We start from the raw sequence: 21,408 nt of genomic DNA, 5'->3' as shown, positions 1-21,408 counted from the left end.
AGCTGCTCAGGTGTGTTTCTCCAGTGATGCCGCTGTTTCCGGTCGTGCCTCCTCTTTCCCGGCCGGTAATTGGGTAAGTGTTTTTATTTAAACTGTCACTTTGTACAAATTTTTGTGTAGATCATGACTAAGACGTTTTAAACGTCGAAACGCGTCGATCTTACGCGTTCTTTTTATCCATGTATTGATGCACGATTGAAGCCCAATAAAAAGAACATGCTTGCACTTATTCCGGTGTGGTTCTCCTGAGTGCCGCCTACTACTATCTTTTGCAAAGTTTGAGGATTTCAACAGTCAAGGATCTGACGGCGTGCACCACCACAGGACATAGGTGCAGGAGGATAACTAGGTGATTGGGTGAGCGATCCGAAATTTTCTTTACAAAAAGAACAGAGGCATGAAAAATAGATCAAGCAAATAATATCTTTATTAATAGAAAAATACACCACAAAACATGCTTAAAAACCTTTAAAAATTGTGAACGAAATCACAAATGAATGACATCTTCGGGAAAGTGCTGAACACATGATAATGTGCACTGTTCCTGGAACTCCAGCTCCCCCTACTGGCCACAATATAGTATACAACAATGTACAGAAACAAATATTATTAATGGTGAGCTAATTCTATTAATAAAGATTATATTTGCTTGATCTATTTTTCATGTCTCTGTTCTTTTTGTGGCTTTTGATTACATATTTTGGCATGTTTTGATCAGTGGTTATTGTTGGGCAGTGCTGGTCCAACTCTTGTGTGAGGATGGTAAGCTTGACTTTATCTCTCGGCTGTCCGCCTCCACGACTGTATGAGAACCATTAGCATAAAGAATAAACTTTTGTTATGTACCTTACAGCCACTATGAAATTCTAAAGTGGCATTATTACATGATTTAGAAAGTACTGGCACTGCATTAAGGGGATAATCTGTAATAACAGTTTCCTTTTAACACTGGCAAACCAATGGTGTCTCTAACCTACAGAATACATTTTTTCTTATTTTTCATACTGTAGGGTGCTATTTTCCCACAGGAAAGAGTTGCTTTATGCAATTTTACCCTAAAAATTAAGCCAATCGAAAATAACTGTTATTGCAAAAAACAACCCCCATATGTCTGTGTCATATAAAACAGGTATCTTTTCTAGAATTAGAGTGTGAAAAAATGAAAAATAAACTGTTTTCACCAGTGACCTCAAAGCGGGTTGGACTTGCTGCGGCGGGATACAACCAGGTCGCTTCACAGATACGACTTTGCTTGTGGTGGCGGCCAAGGCAAGGTACAGAATTGTGAGGCAGAATTGTGGTTGGGGACAGACAGGAGGTCAGGACAGTCAGCAAGGGATCAGTCAATGGCAGAGGAGAAGGTCAGGGCTGGCAGCAGAGGAGCGTAGTCCGGAATGGAACCAGGGAAAATCCCAATACAAGGGCAAGACATAAGAAAAAAAACTTTCTCTAGGGCACAAGGCACAAATCCGGCAGGGAACACATGAAGGGGCCAGACATTTAACATGGAAGGTGGACGGCCAGTGGAAATCATCGGCATGCTGGCCCTTTCAATCAGAGAGACGGCGCGCGTGTGTGAGAGAAGCTGCTGCTGGCGTGTAGGGGCAGAGGGAGCAAACCTGTCACTAGGAATGTAATTTTTAGCTGGTGACAGGATCCAATAGCCTATGCTTAAAAATGCCTTTGTCAGCATTCTAAATCTTTTGAGTAGTTATTAAAGTTTAATTCACATTACCTGGCTCCAGGTCAGCAGCAAGTGGTGAATCCCAGGGAAGAGACAGCGGCAAACGTTGTGTGTACCTGTGTCTCTTCATGCATTCTTCCTGTACTCCAAACCATTCCCCTCCTTCCACTGCCTGCTCAATGCACATGACAGGAAGTGGGGACGGTTGAGGGAGCTGCATGGTGGAAGAGAGGAGAATGACACAGGCACACACAGGCTACAGCTGCCCCCTCCTCACTACATGATCCTGGCAGAGAACCAAGTAATGTGAATCATAATTATATAAACTACTGAAATTAAACAGAATGCTGACAAAGGCATTTTTAAAATCAGCATAGCATAGGCTATTGGGCTTAAAATTAGATTTATGTTGACAGGCTTGCTTTAATGTGTTAAGTACAGTATGTAAAACCCAAAACTACATTCATTCACTAGCCCTCAATCATATATATTGCACTACAAATCATTAACCATTATAAAGAGAGATGGGTGAATTGATTCTAACAAAGTGGAATTTGTTTAAAATTTCAGGAAAACTTCGGTTCTGCACGAATCCGAAGTTTACCGTGATTTGTGGGAACAGTTTTCTTTTCCCCTTTATTAGCAAAATGGCCACGAGCACAACGTGTTACATGGGGCAGAGAACTCTGGGAAGAAGAAAGGAAAACCCTCGATCACATGTTCAGATATGTAAGCCAATCAGCGACCGGCAGGCTTATGTGATGTCACAGCCCTATAAAAACAGACGGCCATTTGCCATCCCGTCATTTCGCACTGCATGTGCTGTCCCTAGCGTCTAGCTGCTTGTACTCAGTAGCTGATAAAGTGATTTTTGCTCAAAGTCCAGGCTGTCACTTTTTGGGGTTTTGTATTCCCCAAATTTCAATAATTTTTTGTTGCTAAAGTTAATATCAAGAAATCCATGTCAAATCAACATAATTGATGGAGTGATTTTTGCTCAAAGTCCAGGGTGTCAGTTTTTGGGGTTCTGTATTTCCCAAATTTCAATTCTTTTTTGTTGCTAAAGTTGATATCAAGAAACCCCAGCCAGGAGTTTGTGGGTTCGTCAGATACAACCCTTAGTTGGCATGGCCCAGGAGCAGGTCAGCGGCCCACACCTATCCTCAACCAGCCTCTGTCCTGTTCATTTCCCTCAGCCAGAGATCTACTAGGTGGTCAGGGTTCAGTGCCACCATACAGTGAGGACAAACTTTTAGAGGACAGTCAGCAACTGTTTTGCAGCGAAGAGGTGGGGCAGACATCCACTGCTTTGTGCAGCAGGCGGGAAAGTAGAGATGTGGAGAGTGGCAAGGGAGGTTATGTTGCACTTGCAAGTAGTCAGGCTGTGCATACCGAGACCGTTGAGGAGAATAGCAGTGACAGGGAAACACAAATGGATGATTATGTGGCCGATCGCACTTGGGAGCAAGGGCTTCATTATCATCGTCGGGAGAAGAGGGTGTCAGCTTGCCCGTCAGGCAGCGAAGCAGGAAGAAGTTGCTACTATGGCCGTGAGTCAGCAGGGTGGCAGCAGTTCGAGGATGGGAGCCAAACGGCCAGAGGGTACATAACCCGCTTTACAGGTCCAAGTAAGCAGCGGCACAGGGGCCCAGCGAGGCAGCGGCATTAGTAGTCACTCAGTGCAGAGTGTTGGCAGTAAAATCACCTACTCGGCGGTGTAGCAGTTTTTTGTTTAGACACTAGAGGAGCCGACCGTGTGTATATAACTAAATTCTGCGGTCAGAAAGTGAAGCGTGGCCAGAGAGCTAACATTGGCACCATGACCCTGCATCAACACATCAGATGTGTCTCAGATGTGGTGGTCCATCCTGCCGCCACAGCAACAGCACCTAGAGGCACACATGCCATTTCAGCCAGTTGAGGCATCAGCACCTCTGCCGAAGGAAGCTGTTTGTTTTTGACATCATCTCCCAGTCGAGAGGCTCCTGCTCCTCGCTACACATGGCGCCACCAGTCGTTGAAGGAGGCGATTACAAAGAGACAACTGTATGTGCCCAGCCATCCTAAGGTGCAGAAGATGACTGTGCTCCTTTCGAAGACGCAGACTCTGCACCCTTCAGAGAACTAATGGCTTGTGCCAAACCGAAGTGGAGAGTTCGAAGCCGAAACTTCTTTCCCAAAAAGGCAGCCCTTCACAAGTATGTAGAGCAGAAGGTGGGCCAGTCCCTGAGCTTATTGGTTTCTTCCAAGGTGTACAGCAGCATTGACGTGTGGAGCTGTAACTACAGTCAGGGCCAGTACATGTCCTTTACGGCCCACTGGATGAATGTGCTTCCCGCACAGCCACACCAACAACTTGAACAGGAGACGCTGCTTCCTCCTGTATGTTGTCAAACTGCTGCTCCTGCGCCAATGTCCCCCTCCTTCTTCTCCACCACCACCTCAGTCTCCACAAGTCTAGTGCTGCACCACCATACCACATGTGCATGGCACAGCGATGTCAGGCAGTTCCACACCTGGTTTGCCTGGGCAAACAAAGTCACACAGGGTAGGAACTGCTCCACATCATGGTGTATGCGCTGCACCGGGGAGGAATGCTCCATGTGCCCTGCATGGCGCACATTTTCAATTTGGTTGTCAAAAGGTTCCTGAAGTCTTCCACCCATCTGCAAGACATTCTAAAAATGGCCAGGACACTGTGCATGCTCTTCATCCATTCTTACAAAGCCAAGCACACCCTGCTCGAGTTGCAGCTGCAGAACGGCCTCCCCCAACATAGGCTAATATGCGATGTTTCCACCCATTGGAATTCCAGCCTCAATATGTTAGCCCGCCTGTATGAACAAAGAAAAGCCATTAATGATTTTTTGATGATGCAAGCGGACAGAAGTACTCCCCTGTGTAACTTTGATGTCAGCCACTGGCAGCTCATGCGTGACACCTACCGTTTGCTCAGGCCCTTTAAAGAGGCCATTATTTGTCAGTCGCCAGGACTACGGGATGAATAACGTCATTCCACTGCTTCATGTCCTGGAACAGATGCTGCAAAATCTGTCTGGTCAGGGCACTAGAGAAGTATCGACTACATCTCATGGCCACATGAGTCCAGTGGGGGCTGAACTTGAGGACATTGGAGCACAAGCAGAGTCTGATGAAATAAGTGGTTTTTCTACTCAGGTGACAGGAGAGGAGGAGCAGGGGCATCCGGAGGAGGCAGAAGACGAGGCAGATGACCCAGAAGCACCGTGGCAGTATACAGTGGAGATGGAGGCTGGGAGTCCCTCAAAGTCACTTGCGCAGATGGCCCACAGCATTCTGCTGTGCCTAACTAGTGACAGCCGAATAGTGAACATCCGACATAAGGATGACTTTTGGCTCTCCACCTTCTTGAACCCTCGCTACCAGTCCAAAGTGGGTGACTTTTTTCCAGCTGCCAAGAGGGAGGAACAAATGGCGTACTATAGAGAAATACTGTGCAGACAGTTGACCACTGCCTATGTCTGTCATTGTCCATCCTCAGGTCAGGTCTGGCCAGGGGATTCCTGGCAGTCATCGTTCATGTACTACTGCCACGGCTGCTGTGGGGAGATGGGGGGGGGGTAGGAGCAGTAGCAGCTCCTTTTAGCAGCAGCTTAAGTCTGGAGTCCTTAATGAGCAGCTTCCTTCACCCGCCTAGTGAGGAAGGTGGCCGCCACCAGCAGCAGCAGGACATGGTGCAGACCCTGCACTAACAGGTGGTGCCCTACTTTCACAGCACTCTACGACCCTACTCTACTGGTCAGCCAAAATTGATGTGTGTCCGCAACTTGCGGAGTTTGCAGTAGAGAAGCTGTTCTGCCCGGCCAGTAGTGTGGCATCAGAGCGGGTGTTCAGTGCAGCGGGGGCTATTGTTCTCCCATGGAGAACCCGCTTATCCACCCGTAATGTGGAGAGACTGACCTTTGTCAAGATGAATCAGACATGGATCGGCCAGTATTTCAACACACCAATGCATTATGCATCATATTAGATCAGCCATGATGCCTCCCCTAAACGTTGAGAAATGAGTCTGGATTCTAACTACCTGCCTCAGCCACTATTCTGATGCTTCCACCCAGCCTGCCACCGAGCATGCACACCAGATCTCCGAGTCCACCACAAGGACAGGAGATATGCAGTTTTCTCTTATCAGTGAAGTCTGACGCACAGGGCACTTCACTCTATCTGCATGTCACTTCATGCTTTATGCTAACTGTATAACGCCAACCAGACTAAAGGACGGCAAATTCCAATAACTATCCCTCTGATGAGTTGGGAGACGAAACGCGTCAGGGAAGGCGACGCCGACAGGGGGCATGTGTTACATGTTTCTAACAGGGGCATCTGTGGACTGCCCTTGTGAGGGCGGGAGTTAAAGGGTTGGACATAGGGACAGAATAGTTCCGTGTGCCCCTCACACCCACCCGGTTGAGCTGAATTACGTCTGAACCATGTAGGACAAAATTACGCTTCTTTATGATATACCATTGGTGAATAGACGCTGTTGCTCGGTATAATTATTTCATTATCAGTTCTGCATGTTACTGGCCTTATAAACTGTCAGACACAACTTTGGACAGGAATTTATTTAGGTGCATTGCATTTTAAGTATCAAATTAAAAGTTAAATTTTATTATTGTATTCCTCCTTTGTACCCCTACAAGCTTGTATTCTATAATTTTTTTTTTGGAGGACACTGTAAGAATTTGTAGTTTGCTGATATTCTGCCACCAACCTGATGCCACACATCTGCTGCCAGTTGCTCCATCCGCCTCCCACCATCTTTACCAGGGACTGGAATTGTCACCCACCTCCACACTCTGTCATTGTGCCATTATCTGACCGCCTGCTTCTGCTGGCACCTCCACACTCTGTCATCGCACCACTCTGCGGCTTACCACGTTGCTGCCACCACCAGAATTTGTCACTGTGACGCTCTCTGACCTCATGCTGCTGCTGCCACCTCCACCCTCTGTCATTGTGCCACACTGTGGCCTACCATGTTGCTGCCAGCTCCAGAATTTGTCATTGTGCCACTCTCTGACCTCATGATTCTACTGCTGCCGCCACCTCCAGACTATGTCATTGTGCCTCTCTGTGTCCTATGATGTTGCTGCCACCTCCATAATTTGTCATTGTGCCACTCTGTGGCCTACTCACGCTGCTGCCAACTGACTGCTGCTTTCCTGGAACACCCTGTGATTTCCATAATGCTGTTTTCACCCTCCGCCACTCTATGATGTTGCCACTATGTTTGGTTTTCCCCTTCATTTCATCTGTCAGAAGGAATGAAACGCTTCAGGATTGATAGCCAAAAGCAGGAGTGGATACAGAACACAGAGGACATGCAAATATCCCATTTACTGCTCGTCTCTGTTTTGGATCAACTCCTGTTTGTTTTTGGCTTTAGCAATACTGATGGATTATTGACCGATTGAAAGTGGACAGTGACGAATGAAAAGAATGGGGGTTTCTACATGTATCAGCGTTTAACAGAACATGCTCTATAGTCATCTATGGAATCATCTGATGTCAGTGCCAGGATTAAAATTGAAAAAACTTTGCAGTATAGTGTATAGCCTTTGCAATATAGTGACATCATAAAAAATTTATTTGCCAAACTGTAATACCATAATAGAAATGTGTATATAAATCAAGTGGTCAACATGATATGATAATACATAGTGTATCTTTGAAAGTCCAGTGAACTCATGGCTAATTGCGCATGAGTAACATACGCATGTCATGTTATATAATGGCAATAACCGTCAATGTGTCCTTGTCTAAATGAATATAAAGAAATGGCCAATATAACTCTAATATTGCACTAAGTGTGGAACAGAGAGTGGGAGACCATGAAAGATGGAAAAACTACAACCTTTAATCTGGAAAACAGATGTCCAGAGGCTCACAGCCTAACAAAAGTCATTGCCAGTGATCTCCATATGTATATGGGGGGAGGGGGGCAAAATTCGTGTTCCCTATTCTCATGGCACGGAATCTACACATGGCCAATATTTGTTTATACAAACTCTGATTCCCACCCCCTGTACATGTATGTGCCCTACTTGTGCAGCTTCATAGCCCCCCTCCCATTGACCTTCACATAAACCTTTGCAGCATGATTACTGCCCTCGTCATCAGCTTCCTCTACTATACTTTGTACCTCTTCAATGCTTACTTACATGTTATTCTGATGACTTTTATACAGGAGAAGTGCCCATATCGTTATTGCAGAAACTAAACTGTAACTGACAGTCTGGCTCCTGCTGCCAGAGCTGCAGTTAGTGATTGTAGCATTTTAACTAAATTAACCACTGTATCTTAGGGATTTATGACACCAACTTCACTCCCTTGTAACCTGACTGTGGATTGCATGCATTCACACATATAATCAGTATGAGGGCTAAGTGTTGGCTCCCATACATCTGGTCCTTTTTATTCTTTGCATCCCTTTGTATTTATAACCCCTTAATGACCCTGGCCTTTTTTTGTTTTTTCATTTCCATTTTTCACTCCCCAAATTCAAAAATCTCTAACTTTTTTACTTTTACACGTAAATAGCTCTTTGAGGGCTTTTCTGCGTAACGAATTGCAATTCATAGTGACAGTATTTAATTTTGCTTGTCATGCACTGGGAAATGGGGAAAAAATTACAAATGCAGTGAAAATGGTGAAAAAACGGCTTTAACAGGTCTACTTTATTCTTTGGTTCAGTGCAATCATGGGGATACCAAATTCGTATAGGTTTTTATAAAGTTTTCATACATTTACAAAAATTAAAACCTCATGTATACAAATTTTTTTTTGGGGTGGGGTGGGGGGGATTTTGCCATCTTCTGGCGCTAATAACTTTTTTATACTTTGGTGTATGGAGCTGTAGGTGGTGTCATTTTTTGAGACTTGATGACGTTTTCAAAGCTACCATTTTTCGGATTGTGTGACTTTTTGATCACTTTTTATTGAATTTTTTATATTTTTCAAAATGGCAAAAAAGTGCAGTTTCCAACTTTGGGCGCTATTTTCTGTTACGAGGTTGAACGCAGTGAATTATAAAAATTACATTTTGATAGATCGGGCATTTTTAGACACGGCGATACCTAATGTGTTTTTATTGATTTTACTGTTTATTTATATCAGTTCTAGGGAAAGGGAGGGATTAGAATTTTTAGGGTTTTTTTATTAACCTTTTTTTTTTACTTTTACTATTTTTCAGACTGCCTAGGGTACTTTAACCCTAGGTTGCTTGATTGATCCTACCATATACTGCCATACTATGGTATGGCAGTATATGTGGATTTTCCACATTCATTACAATGTGCAAATTGCACATTGTAATGAAATGGTGAAAAAGAGACAGCCTCGGGTCTTGGTGACAATTAGTATTACAGTGCGTGTCAGGAAGGGGTTAAACCTTAATTCCAGGATTTAGTGGAGGTCTCAGCATCTGGACCTCACCAAACTCGTGGCTTGCAGCAAGTTTTTATAAATTTAAGATACGTAACAATGTTGGATTGAGTGATTTGTATTGACCTTTACTACTTTTCTTCATAGATCATCTATGTAATGAGGAACCCAAAGGATATCTTAGTTTCTTTGTTTCATTTTTCAAAAATGCTATCTCTCTATAAATATCCCAAAAGCTTTGCAGAATTTTTCGAAGACTTTTTGCAAGGCAATGGTGAGTACATAAACAATTTCAAATGTTAATTGAGAATGTGTTATAGACTAGTACATGTTTCCAGATCAGTCAATGTTTGATAATTTTCTAACCCTATTTTAACCTTTCTTTTCCATTCTGCTGTCTTACCTGATGACCATCCCTCTACTTCTTAAAATCATGTGGACCCTATAGGTATAATTTTGCAGGTGGAGATGGTGGCTTATTTAATTTCTATTAATTGCTATTTGTTGCATATATAGAGGTTGTTGAACCTCAAGCAATAATACAAGCATTTTATATAATTAATTATTTGAATTTAGGGCCCTAAAGGGGCTACACAATGTTATGAGTTACATGGTCATCTCATATTACAGTTTCTTAGGTTAAGAGACTACATACCAAAAATTTTGATTACAGCACCCAATATTGCTATGTGGAGGTACAGTCATGTGCAAAATATTAGCAGTAGGTTTAAAACGACTGAGAAAAGGCTAATTGCTCATAATTGAGATGAGAAAAAGTTGGAAAGCTAACGTGGGGCAATAATAAGCCAATTAGTAATGGAGTATTCACATTAGTGGAAAATTGCTGTAATTACTCCAAAATTTAGTGGTTAGGTGAAAGTACTTTTATCAGAAATAAAATAATAAACAATATCCAAGAATAGCACACATAGGCCTCTTTGAAGAATTAAATATTTACACACATATGTTGTTTAAGTGTTGCCTTACCTATAGACGTTGTATAGATGATATTTATATACATGAAGGAAGCCCTTCACTTCATAGACAACATTAATGATAACCATTGGGGCCTACAAGTAACTTCAAACATTGTAAAAAATTAGGCGGAATTCCTTGACGTTGTGGTCTTCCACACAAATGAGGAATTTCGCATGCATACTTTCTGAAGAAGTTTTTACAACCGAAATGCGTTACCTAGACAAAACAAAATTTACCAGTGTTTATGTTAGTTTTATGCTATTCTTGGATTTTGTTTATTATTGTATTTCCAATAAAAGTACTTTCATCTAACCACTAAATTTTGGACTAATTTCACCAATTTTCCCCACATTAGCTTTCCAACTTTTTCTCATCTCACCCAATTGTTTTTACCGGTCCCATCTCGTGGTACCCGGTGTTTTGGAGCTGTGGGAGCTGCATGACCAAGCAAGCCATCTACATCTGTTATTGGCATTCATTTGCCATACGACCCGGAACTCTTCCGCAGAGTGGGCTACAAATCGCACCTTAACAAGTGGTCTTCAGGTGAGCAGTTTTCTTCTCACTCACCAACCATTTATCCCAACGATATTATACATTGTCTTTTTGTGTTTTTTTTCTATATAATTTCTCATAATATCATTGATTTAATTGTGCACCAAGGCACTGGGAGCACTGCACAGTAAATACCAAATGAAAGCATGAAAAAAATATAAATTTTTTCATTAAAACAAAAAAAAAGAAATATAGGCTGTGCAAAATAGTAGTGTTTGCATCTTCACTTACAAACTCAAATTTTGACATTATAAACTAAAATATGTTTACAGATTTAGCTGTTCTGTGAAACACTAATCTAATATTTAGTTTATTTCTGATAACTACTTTATCTCTGTGCAGACAATTGACACCTGCCATCAGATATTCCTCACCTCATTTTCCAGTACTCACATATTTCTGTGCAGGGAAGCCATCATACGCCGCCTGTGTCCACCTTGGAAAACGTATATACTTATTTCCCAGAATCCCCTAGTGGAGCATCAATGGCTTTAAGTCTCCACACACCTTTAAGGCAGCCTTAATTGGAAAACTCTCTTAAGGAGAACTCTTACTTCCTGACCCATGCAGAGTAAAGCAGACAGGCAGTTATTAAAGACAAGTTGATTATTCTGGTGGGGAATTCAGGCGGCTATTGGTGCCCATACTAGATCCAAGTTTCAGCCCCCCCTTCTCAGGGCTTGGTCATCTGCCACCTCAGCTAAGATTTTCAGCTTGTCTCATTACAGGAGTGGCCCCGGGTATGCTCTAAACATAGTACATTTGTACTATGGCTTAAATTCAGTGTTTATAAGTCTTCTTACAAGCCTACAAATTTTAGACCCAGTAAGAACAATCTTTCTGTCATCTATCATCAGATCCGATGTCTCTCATCATATACCTAGCAGTTACACACATACATACTGTACGTACACACACACACATATACAGCAGATGAACTGCATATACACACACATATATAGAATGTACACATATACACAACATAAACAGATAACATAACATATACACACATACAGCAGATACACATCCATACATTTATACACTCATACACACATGAGAAAACCCAACATATTACAGGCAAAGTACCTTCATGGGCTGGACACACTCAGTGTCCTCTATATTATTCTCCTGAACCTTCTCCCAAAAAATCATGATGCAAAATTAACATACATTTAGATTGCTAAATAGATTATGACTACTAACAAGTTATGTTGTTTTAAAAGGGATTGTCTGAGACTGTAACAAAAAACCCAAAACATTGGAGGACAGGAGGGGGCTGCTTAAAAAAATAAACATTTACTTACCTCCGTGGTCACTCCTGTCGGGCACAGAATTTGCGATGAATTCATCTTCTGGCCAGCCACGCCCACCTTTCTTTATTCCCATCGCTGTATAATATGTGTTGGGTGGGTTGGCCGGCCAGCTGGCCGGAAGCTGAACGCATCACAGCTTCCCTGCCCCTGCCTCCTGGCCTCCAATGTTTTTTTCCCCTACGGTCTCGGACAACCCCCTTAAGACTGACAGATATCACCAAAAGGAGCAGTATACAGTATACATATTGTATAATGTTACTCCATTGTATTGTCATACATAACCTTCATGATAATGAAACAAGTGTACACATACAAGTTGCAGTCCTCCCAAAGAAAGAGTTAAAGGGGTATTCTCGTCTGGGCATTCACATCTAGATTCATAAATCTGCCATATATAAACATTCCTCCAATTAGATGTTATTAAAAAAAAATGTTCCTATGTGAAGATAATTTCTCATGAATGTAGTGATATGGTCAAATGAAACAAATTGTTTTTGTATATAAAATGTCCGGGAGTTACTCCAGGTCCCACAGCCGTCCTGTGGTAATGAACGCTGAATCCAGGTGGTCAGGCAGGACTCCATAGCGTATGTCTGGCCACCGCTGCCAAAATGCTAGGTGGTCGTATCTGAGGAAGCTACCTCGTTTCTAAGGGACAACATGGCTACATTTATGAGAAATTATCTTCACACAGGAACATTATTTTTTTTAATAACATCCAGTTGAAGAAATGTTTACAGATCGCAAATGAATTTAATTAAATGTAAATGCCCAGATGGGAATACCCCTTTAATGCAATAAATCAATAAGTACTTAGCACCCCAACGCACGCTTCGTCCTCCAAACGCTTCCTCATGGGGGCTCGAATCATATGCCGGAGTGCATACCAGGGTGTAAACTAACCATGCGTCCACAGCTGTATTCTTGCGCATGCAGGTCTGCCCCATTTCCAGTTTACCACTGCCCCACTTTTTGCATCCCAGACACTGTTGCGCAGTCCCAAAAACCTGTGTCGTTAGGGCTATGCGCTTGCGTCATTAGAGGATATGGAAAGAGGTGGGAACTAGGTGGAGCATTGTGGAGCAACTCAACATCTTAAAGGGGTTTGCGCATGAAAGAAATTCAACTTCTTTCTAGTGATATTTACACAATAAAGATAATTTCTAACCTTACATTTTAATTTTACTCAGTTTTTTTGCTGTTTTAGCTCCTATGGGCGGGACAATCTAAGCAGACACTTCATAATCCTCTGTTCTATGAGATGCTTTGTGCTGACAGTGCTTAGATTATCAGGTTACGGGGTTTATCTACACTTTTATTTTGCTTCTCAACAATCTACTAGTATCTGACACATAGCAAAAGAGAGATGACACAGATCAGACATGAGAGATGAGGAGATCCATGCGATGAATATGAACACAAAGGGGCTCATTTACTAAGGGTCCGTGGAGCACATTTTTGTCGGGTTTCCTGGCGATTTCCGCTTTGCGCCGCATTTAACAGGGAATTTTGGCGCACACAATCGGATTTTGGCGCATCGGCGCCGGCTTGAATGTGACACAATTTGGGTAGCAGGTCGTCGGATAACCCATCGGATTCGGACTACGCGCAGTGTTTAACATTTCGAATTGTGTCGCAAGACACGTATTTACAAGCACTGGGAAGAAGAAGGTGAACTCCGGCGGACCTCGGTGGGGAAGCAACTCGGGCACACAAGCTTCGTGAATCGCGCCGGACTTCATCATCGTCAGACCGTCCATATCGGGGATCACAACAGGACCAAGTAAGTAAATTTGCCCCAATGACCTTATCTTGCCTGTAGTTAGTAGAGTAAGTCTCTGCACACTGCTGCTTGCCAGCAGGAAGTGCCTGTGTCTTAGCTTATGAGAAGCTATTCATGAGAGGAGTCCGACTGTAATCACAAGATTTACAGTCGTATGCAGAGGCAACCAAAATTGTATACACCAGGCGTGTTGGAATTATATCTGTGAAATGCTGTATTTTTGTTAATAAATGGTAATGTTAGTAAAATCCAAGCTCACAAGAAAAATGGCGCAAATGCTTTTTTTTCATCCTTTTCACTGCATTCAGTATCTTTTTGCCCCTTCCTTTTTGGGTAGGAATAAGACAGACCCCCCTTAAATTTCAGGGATGTCACCACTCAGTCAACATTGCACACCATGGAGTCATTAGTCTGTGAGCAACCACAAACCTCGAAAATCCTATTGGAGTACAACCATCTCCTCCACTTCTTTGATTGTTGCCATAAAAAGTCTGCAAGTTCATAGGGAACAAACGCCTGTGTGTCTCAAAAACCACTGTCCCTGACAGCCTCTCTAGGATTTAGAGTATCCTGATAGACAATATGTCCACCTCACTACCCGAGTTTGTCCACAGTTGGGAGCATGAACTGGGGAAGATGTTCCCACAAGCTACATGGCTAAGAGCGTTCAAACTTTGTCATAGATTCTCCATGGCCTGTAAAGCTTAAGAAGCTAATTATAAAGTGCTATCCCAACTAGGCTTCACTCCCTGTTTTCCTTGTTCTCAAATCGGTGCTAGCGCTGAAGCTAGGTTTGCCACATCTGGTGAGATTGTCGACCAGAGTGGGTGTCCTGAAACAAAGTTTTTGACATTATCAAAAAGCTCTTGGGAGTCCATCTTGAGAATTTTCCAGCTTTAGCTTTACTGTCCCTGTTGCTATGGGCAGATCCAAGCCTGATTCATATTGACAATGGTCAGTCTCTCCACATTATGGGTGGACAAGCGGGTTCTCCTTGGGGTAACGATGGCCCCAGCCACACTGAACACCCGCTTTGATGCCACCCTACTTGCCGGCCAGGACAGCTTCTGTACTGCAAACTCCGGCCAGGCATCACGTTTGGCTGACCAGTAGTCCTGGGGATACTCTACCTGGGGTCGTAAAGTGCTGTCCAAGTAGGCCACCACTTGCTGGTGCAGGGTATGCTCCATGTCCTGATGCTTGTAGCGGCTACCCTCATCACTAGGTGGAAAGTTGCTCATTATGGACTTGGCAACACTGGCAACACTGGAAGCATGGCGGCGCATGGGCGCCGTCATCTTATCTCCAATCGTTGCTCCCTCGAATGTCATCGGTGGGCGGCGATCGGTTGCCATGACAGCCTCGGGTCTTCGTTTGGCCCGAGGCTGAATGGCTTCTGCCTATTTATTACAATGAGACAGTGGCTCATTGTAATGTGTAGTGAGCAGAAATGCCATATACTGCGATACAGTTGTATTGCAGTATATGGTAGGAATGATCTGACCATCTAGGGTTAATGTACCCTAAATGGTATAAGAAATTTTGAAGAAAAAGGAAAAAAAAAAAGTTTAAAAAATGAAAAAAAAAATTAATAAAATATTAAAAGTTCAAATCACCCCTCCCCTTTCCCTTGAACTGATATAAAACATAATAAACAGTAAAAAATCACAAACACATACGGTATCCCCACATCCCAAAATGACCGATCTATCAAAATATTAAAAAAACGGTTACAACTGGCGGAGACCTCCGAGACGGGAAATGGCGCCCAAATGTCCAAAACACTACTTTTACACCTTTTTACATTACATAAAAAATGTAATGAAAAGTGATCAAAATGTCGCACAGCCCTCAAAATGGTAGCAATGAAAACATCGGCTCATTTCGCAAAAAATGACACCTTACACAGCTCCGTACACCAAAGTATGAAAAAAGTTATTAGCATCAGAATATGGCGAAATTTTTTTTTTCTTTTTTGTACACATTCATTTAATTTTTGAAAATGTATTAAAACGCAATAAAACCTGTATAAATTTGGTATCAACGAAATCGCACCGAACCAAAGAATAAAGTAGAGGTGTTATTTGGAGCGCAGAGTGAAAGTCGTAAAAACTGAGCCCACACGCACACACTTTTTTTTCAATTTTTATATATTTGGAATTTTTTTCCGGCTTCCCACTACATGGCATATTATAATAAATAACATCACGGGAAAGTAAAATTTGTTACGCACAAAATAAGCCCTCACACATCTCTGTACACGTAAAAATGAAAAAGTTATGGATTTTTGAAGATGGAGAGCGAGAAATACCCTGCGTCCTTAAGGGGTTAATGGCTTTTCTCTGTTCATACAGTCGGTCTGACATATGGAGGCTGGAATTCCAACGGGTGGAAACATCGCATATCAGACTATGTTGGGGGAGGCTGTTCTGCCGCTGCGACTCGAGGAGGGTGTGCTTGGCTTTGTAAGAATGGCTGAAGTGCATGTACAGTTTCCTGGCCATTTTTAGAATGTCTTGCAGATGGGTGGAAGACTTCAGGAACTTGTTGACAACCAGATTGAACACGTGGGCCCTGCAGGGGACATGGATGATCCCTCCTTGGTGCAGTGGGGACACCATGTTCCTCCCATTGTCTGTCACCATGGCTCCGATATTGACTTGTGACAGAGAAAGCCACACACTGATTTCTTCTTTCATGACGCGGTGCAGCGTCACACGTTACAGCTCCATACGTCTGCGATGCTGTGCACCTTGAAAGAAATCGATAAGCTCAAGGACTGGCGCACCTTCTGTTCTACATACTTGTGAAGGGCTGGCACTGCCTTTTTGGAAAAAAAAAATTCGGCTTGGAACTCTCCACCTTGGTTCAGCACAAGCCATTAGTTCTCTGAAGGGTGCAGAGTTCACGACTTGGAAAGGGACGGACTGCAGTACTAACTACTTACTTACAACTAACAACAGTAGCACGGTCAGCTTCTGTACCTTATGATGTCTTTTTGTAATCGCCTCATGCAACGACTGCTGCCACCATGGGTAGCGAGGAGCAGGAGCATCTGGACCGGGAGATTATATCAGAGACAAACAGCTCCCTTCGGCAGAGGTGCTGGAGCCTTGTCTGGCTGAAATGGCATGTGTGCCACTAGGTGCTGCTGCTGTTGCTGTGGCGGCAGGATGGACCTCCATATCTGTACCACGTTTCTCCCAGGCATTGGATGGTGATGCTGCATGTGTTGACGCTGGGCCGTGGTGCCAACGTTAGCTCCCTGGCCACAATTCACTTTCTGCCCACAGATTCTACATATACACACGGTCGGCTCCTCTGGTGTCTTAACAAAAAACTGCCACACCGCCAAGGGGGGGATTTTACTGCCAACACTCCCCACTGAGTGACTACTAATACCGCTGCCTTGCTGAGCCCCTGTGCTACTGCTTACTTGGACCTGCAAAGCGGCCACCCTGCTAACTCACGGCCCCAGTAGCGACTTTCTGTCTGCTTCGCAAGCTGACACGCTCTTCTCCTGACAATGTTGCTGAATCCCTGGCTTTACCTGGCTCCAAAGTGGGATCGGCTACATCATCATCATCGATTTATGTTTCCCTTTCACTGCTTTTCTCATCAACGGCCTCAGTAGGCAAAGCCTGACTACTTGCTCGACTACCATGCAACTCTCCACATCTCTACTTTCCTGCCTACTGCACAAAGCAGCGGATGTCTGCCCATTCTCTTCACTGCCAAGCAGCTGCTGACTGTCCTCAAGGAGTTCATCCTCACTGTATAGTGGCCCTGAGCGCAGACCACCTAGCATATCTCAGGCTGAGGGAAATGAACAGGACAGAGGCTGGTTGAGGACAAGTGAGGGACGCTGACCTGCTGCTGGGCCATGCCAACTAAGGGTTGTATCTAAAGAACCCACGGACTCATGTTTGTGGTTGTCAGATGTCATCTGTGATGAAGTGGATGTCCGAGTCAACCAATCGACATTCTTTGGGTTTTTTATCAATACACTGGGGTATTGGTGGATGGTAAACTTAATTTTAGTGACCAGAGCCAGGCGGCTGCTGCTAAAGCAAATAAAATTATGGGATGTATCAACAGAGGAATAGATTCTCATGATAAAAATATAGTTTTGCCCTTATACAAATCCTTGGTCAGACCACACATGGAATATTGTGTACAGTTTTGGGCAGCAGTGTATAAAAAGGACATAGTAGAGATGGAACAGGTACAGAGGAAAGCAGCCAAGATTATTAGGGAAATGAGGGGACTAGAATACAATACAAAATGGGGGGACAGATTACAAAATTTAGGATTATTCAGTTTAGAAAAAAGATGACTGAGGAGAGAACTCATTACAATGTACAAATACCTGAACGGACAGTACAAGGATCTCTCTAAAGATCTTTTTATACCTAGGCCTCTGACCAGGACAAGGGGGCATCCTCTACGCCTAGAGGAAAGGCGATTCTACCATCAACATAGACAAAGGTTCTTTACTGTAAGAGAAGTGAGACTATGGAACTCTCAGCTGCAGGAGGTTGTTATGGCGGACTCTATGTCAACCTGGATGCCTTTCTGGAGAGAAAAAATATTACGGGTTATGGGGATAAAACATTTATTTAATTCTTAAAGGTTGGACTTGATGGACTTGCATCTTTTCCGGCCTTATGTACTATGCCGTTATGGTACTAGATGACAACGGCAGTTCTGGCCTCACAGAGCCACCCCTACCGTGTCGTCCCCTTACTGTGCTGCGACCCTTGCCTGCTCCACCTGCAACCTCTCTGTGTGACATATTGGTTAATAAACTATGTTAATTTGACACGCATCTACTATATCTACCAGAAAAACTTGAAATTTGGGGCATACAGAAGCACAAGAACTGACACCCTGGGATACGAGCAGAAATCACAACAGAAAGTATGTGGATTTTACACAGATTTCTTCCTAATCACTTCAGCAACAAAAAGAACTGCTATTTGGGGTATACAGATCCCCCAAAATAGACACCCTAGTATTGGAGCAGAAATCGCTACAGAAAGTGTATGGATTTTACACTGAATTCTTCCTATTCACTTCAGCCACAAAAAAGAACTGCTATTTGGCGTATACAGATCCCCCAAAACGGACACCCTGGGATTGGAGCAGAAATCACTACAGAAAGTATGTGGATTTTACACAGATTTCTTCCTATTCACTTCAGCAACAAAAAAGAACTGCTATTTGGGGTATACAGATACCCAAAAATGGACACCCTGGGATTGGAGCAGAAATCACTACAGAAAGTATGTGGATTTTACACAAAATTCTTCCTATTCACTTCAGCAACAAAAAAGAACTGCTATTTGTGGTATACAGATCCCCCAAAATGGACACACCGGGCTTGGAGCAGATATCACTATAGAAAGTATGTGGATTTCACACAGATTTCTTCCTATTCACTTCAGCAACAAAAAAGAACTGTAATTTGGGGTATACAGATTCCCCAAAATGGACACCCTGGGTTACGAGCAGAAATCAATACACAAAGTATGTGGATTTTACACAAATTTCTTCCTATTCGCTTAAGCAACCAAAAAGAACTGCTATTTGGGGTATACAGATCCCCAAAACGTGCACTTTGAAGCAAAAATCATTACAGCCAAGTACAGTACAAGCAGCTGGGCGCTACGGACAGCACATGCAGTGTTAAATGCCGAGATTGAAAATGTCTGCCTCTTTTTATAGGGTTCACGCCCATTTTGGTAATAAAGGAAAAAAAAACTTTGTTCTCACAAATCACCATAAACTTCAGATTCGTGACGAATCGAATTTTCCCTGAAATTCAGGAAAGAATTCCACTTCGTTAGAATCGATTCGCCCATCTCTACCTAGCATGTATTTCAAAACCCCTGAGGAAGCGTTGGAAGCATAAAACAAGCGTTGGGGTGACCAACATAATCACCAATAGGAATAGCAGAAGGAAGCTAAAGAATTGTAGCCTTATCATAGTATCATAGTATCATAGTATATAAGGCTGGAAGGAGACTCAAGTCCATCAAGTCCAACCTTCAAGAATTAAATAAATGTTTTATCCCCATAACCCGTGATATTTTTTCTCTCCAGAAAGTCATCCAGGCCTCTCTTGAACATGTACATAGAGTCGGCCATAACAACCTCCTGCGGCAGAGAGTTCCATAGTCTCACTGCTCTTACAGTAAAGAACCTTTGTCTATGGTGATGGTAGAATCGCCTCTCCTCTAGGCGTAGAGGATGCCCCCTTGTCCTGGTCACAGTCCTAGGTATAAAAAGATCTTTGGAGAGATCCTTGTACTGTCCGTTCAGGTATTTGTACATTGTAATGAGGTCTCCCCTCAGTCGTCTTTTTTCTAAACTGAATAATCCCAAATTTTGTAATCTGTCATTGTATTCTAGTCCCCCCATTCCCCTAATAATCCTGGTTGCTCTCCTCTGCACCCGTTCCAGCTCTACTATATCCTTTTTATACACTGGTGCCCAAAACTGTACACAATATTCCATGTGTGGTCTGACCAGGGATTTGTATAAGGGCAGAACTATGATTTTATCATGAGAATCTATTCCTCTCTTGATACATCCCATTATTTTATTTGCTTTAGCAGCAGCCGCCTGGCTCTGGTCACTAAAATTAAGTTTACCATCCACCAATACGCCCAAGTCCTTTTCAGCTTCAGTTTTACTAAGTAATTGACCGTTTAGAACATAATTATACTTTTTGTTTCCATGGCCCAAGTGCATAACTTTACATTTATCTACATTAAACCTCATCAACCATTTCTCTGCCCATCCCTCAAGCTTCCACAAATCCCTCTGTAATGCTAAACTATCGACCTCAGTATTTATTACTTTACACAGCTTAGTATCATCTGCAAATATTGAAACTTGACTGTGTAAACCCACTACAAGGTCATTAATAAAAATATTAAAAAGAAGTGGCCCCAATACTGACCCCTGTGGCACTCCACTGGTAACATCAACCCAATCTGAGAATGTGCCATTAATGACTACCCTCTGTTTTCTATCACTAAGCCAATTACTTACCCAGATACACAGATTTTCTCCTATTCCCAGCAGTCTCATTTTATATACCAACCTTTTATGTGGCACGGTGTCAAATGCCTTTGAAAAGTCCAGATATACAACATCCACAACGTCCCCCAGATCCAGTCTTGAACTTACCTCCTCATAGAAACCAATCAGATTAGTCTGACAGGACCGATCTCTCATAAACCCACGCTGACGCTGGGTTATAAGGTTGTGCACAGTGAGATACTCCAGGATAGCATCTCTAATAAACCCCTCAAATATTTTCCCCACCACAGCAGTTAGACTTACGGGTCTGTAGTTTCCAGGATCGCTATTTGATCCTTTTTTGTATATTGGTACCACATTTGCTATGCGCCATTCCTGTGGAACATAACCAGTCCTCAGTGAATCTTCAAATATTAAAAATAACGGTCTGTCTATCACCGTACATAATTCATGCAGAACCCGGGGGTGTATGCCATCTGGCCCAGGTGATTTATCTATCTTAGTGGTTGCGAGGCGGCGCCGTACCTCTTCCTGGGTTAAACTGTTGACATTATAAAAAGAATTTACATTATTCCTCATTGTGTCTTCCACCAGGGGATTTTCCTGGGTAAAGACAGTTG

General features: G+C 43.1%; 1 protein-coding gene across 2 annotated transcripts in view; it reads left to right on the top strand.

Moving 5' to 3' along the window:
• Positions 1-21,408, top strand: part of LOC140064055 (sulfotransferase 2B1-like) — a 121,841-nt gene that overhangs the window by 39,278 nt on the left and 61,155 nt on the right. For both annotated transcript variants that reach the window (XM_072110498.1, XM_072110499.1), the window contains exon 4: positions 9,257-9,383. In XM_072110498.1, the coding sequence (XP_071966599.1) occupies positions 9,257-9,383 (127 nt within the window). The remainder of the gene's footprint in view (positions 1-9,256; positions 9,384-21,408) is intronic.

The sequence above is a fragment of the Engystomops pustulosus genome, chromosome 6 (assembly GCF_040894005.1).
Source record: "Engystomops pustulosus chromosome 6, aEngPut4.maternal, whole genome shotgun sequence".
NCBI classification, from domain to species: Eukaryota; Metazoa; Chordata; class Amphibia; order Anura; family Leptodactylidae; genus Engystomops; species Engystomops pustulosus.
Note: the sequence above shows the minus strand (reverse complement) of the source record. Positions and strands in the feature narration are given on the sequence as shown.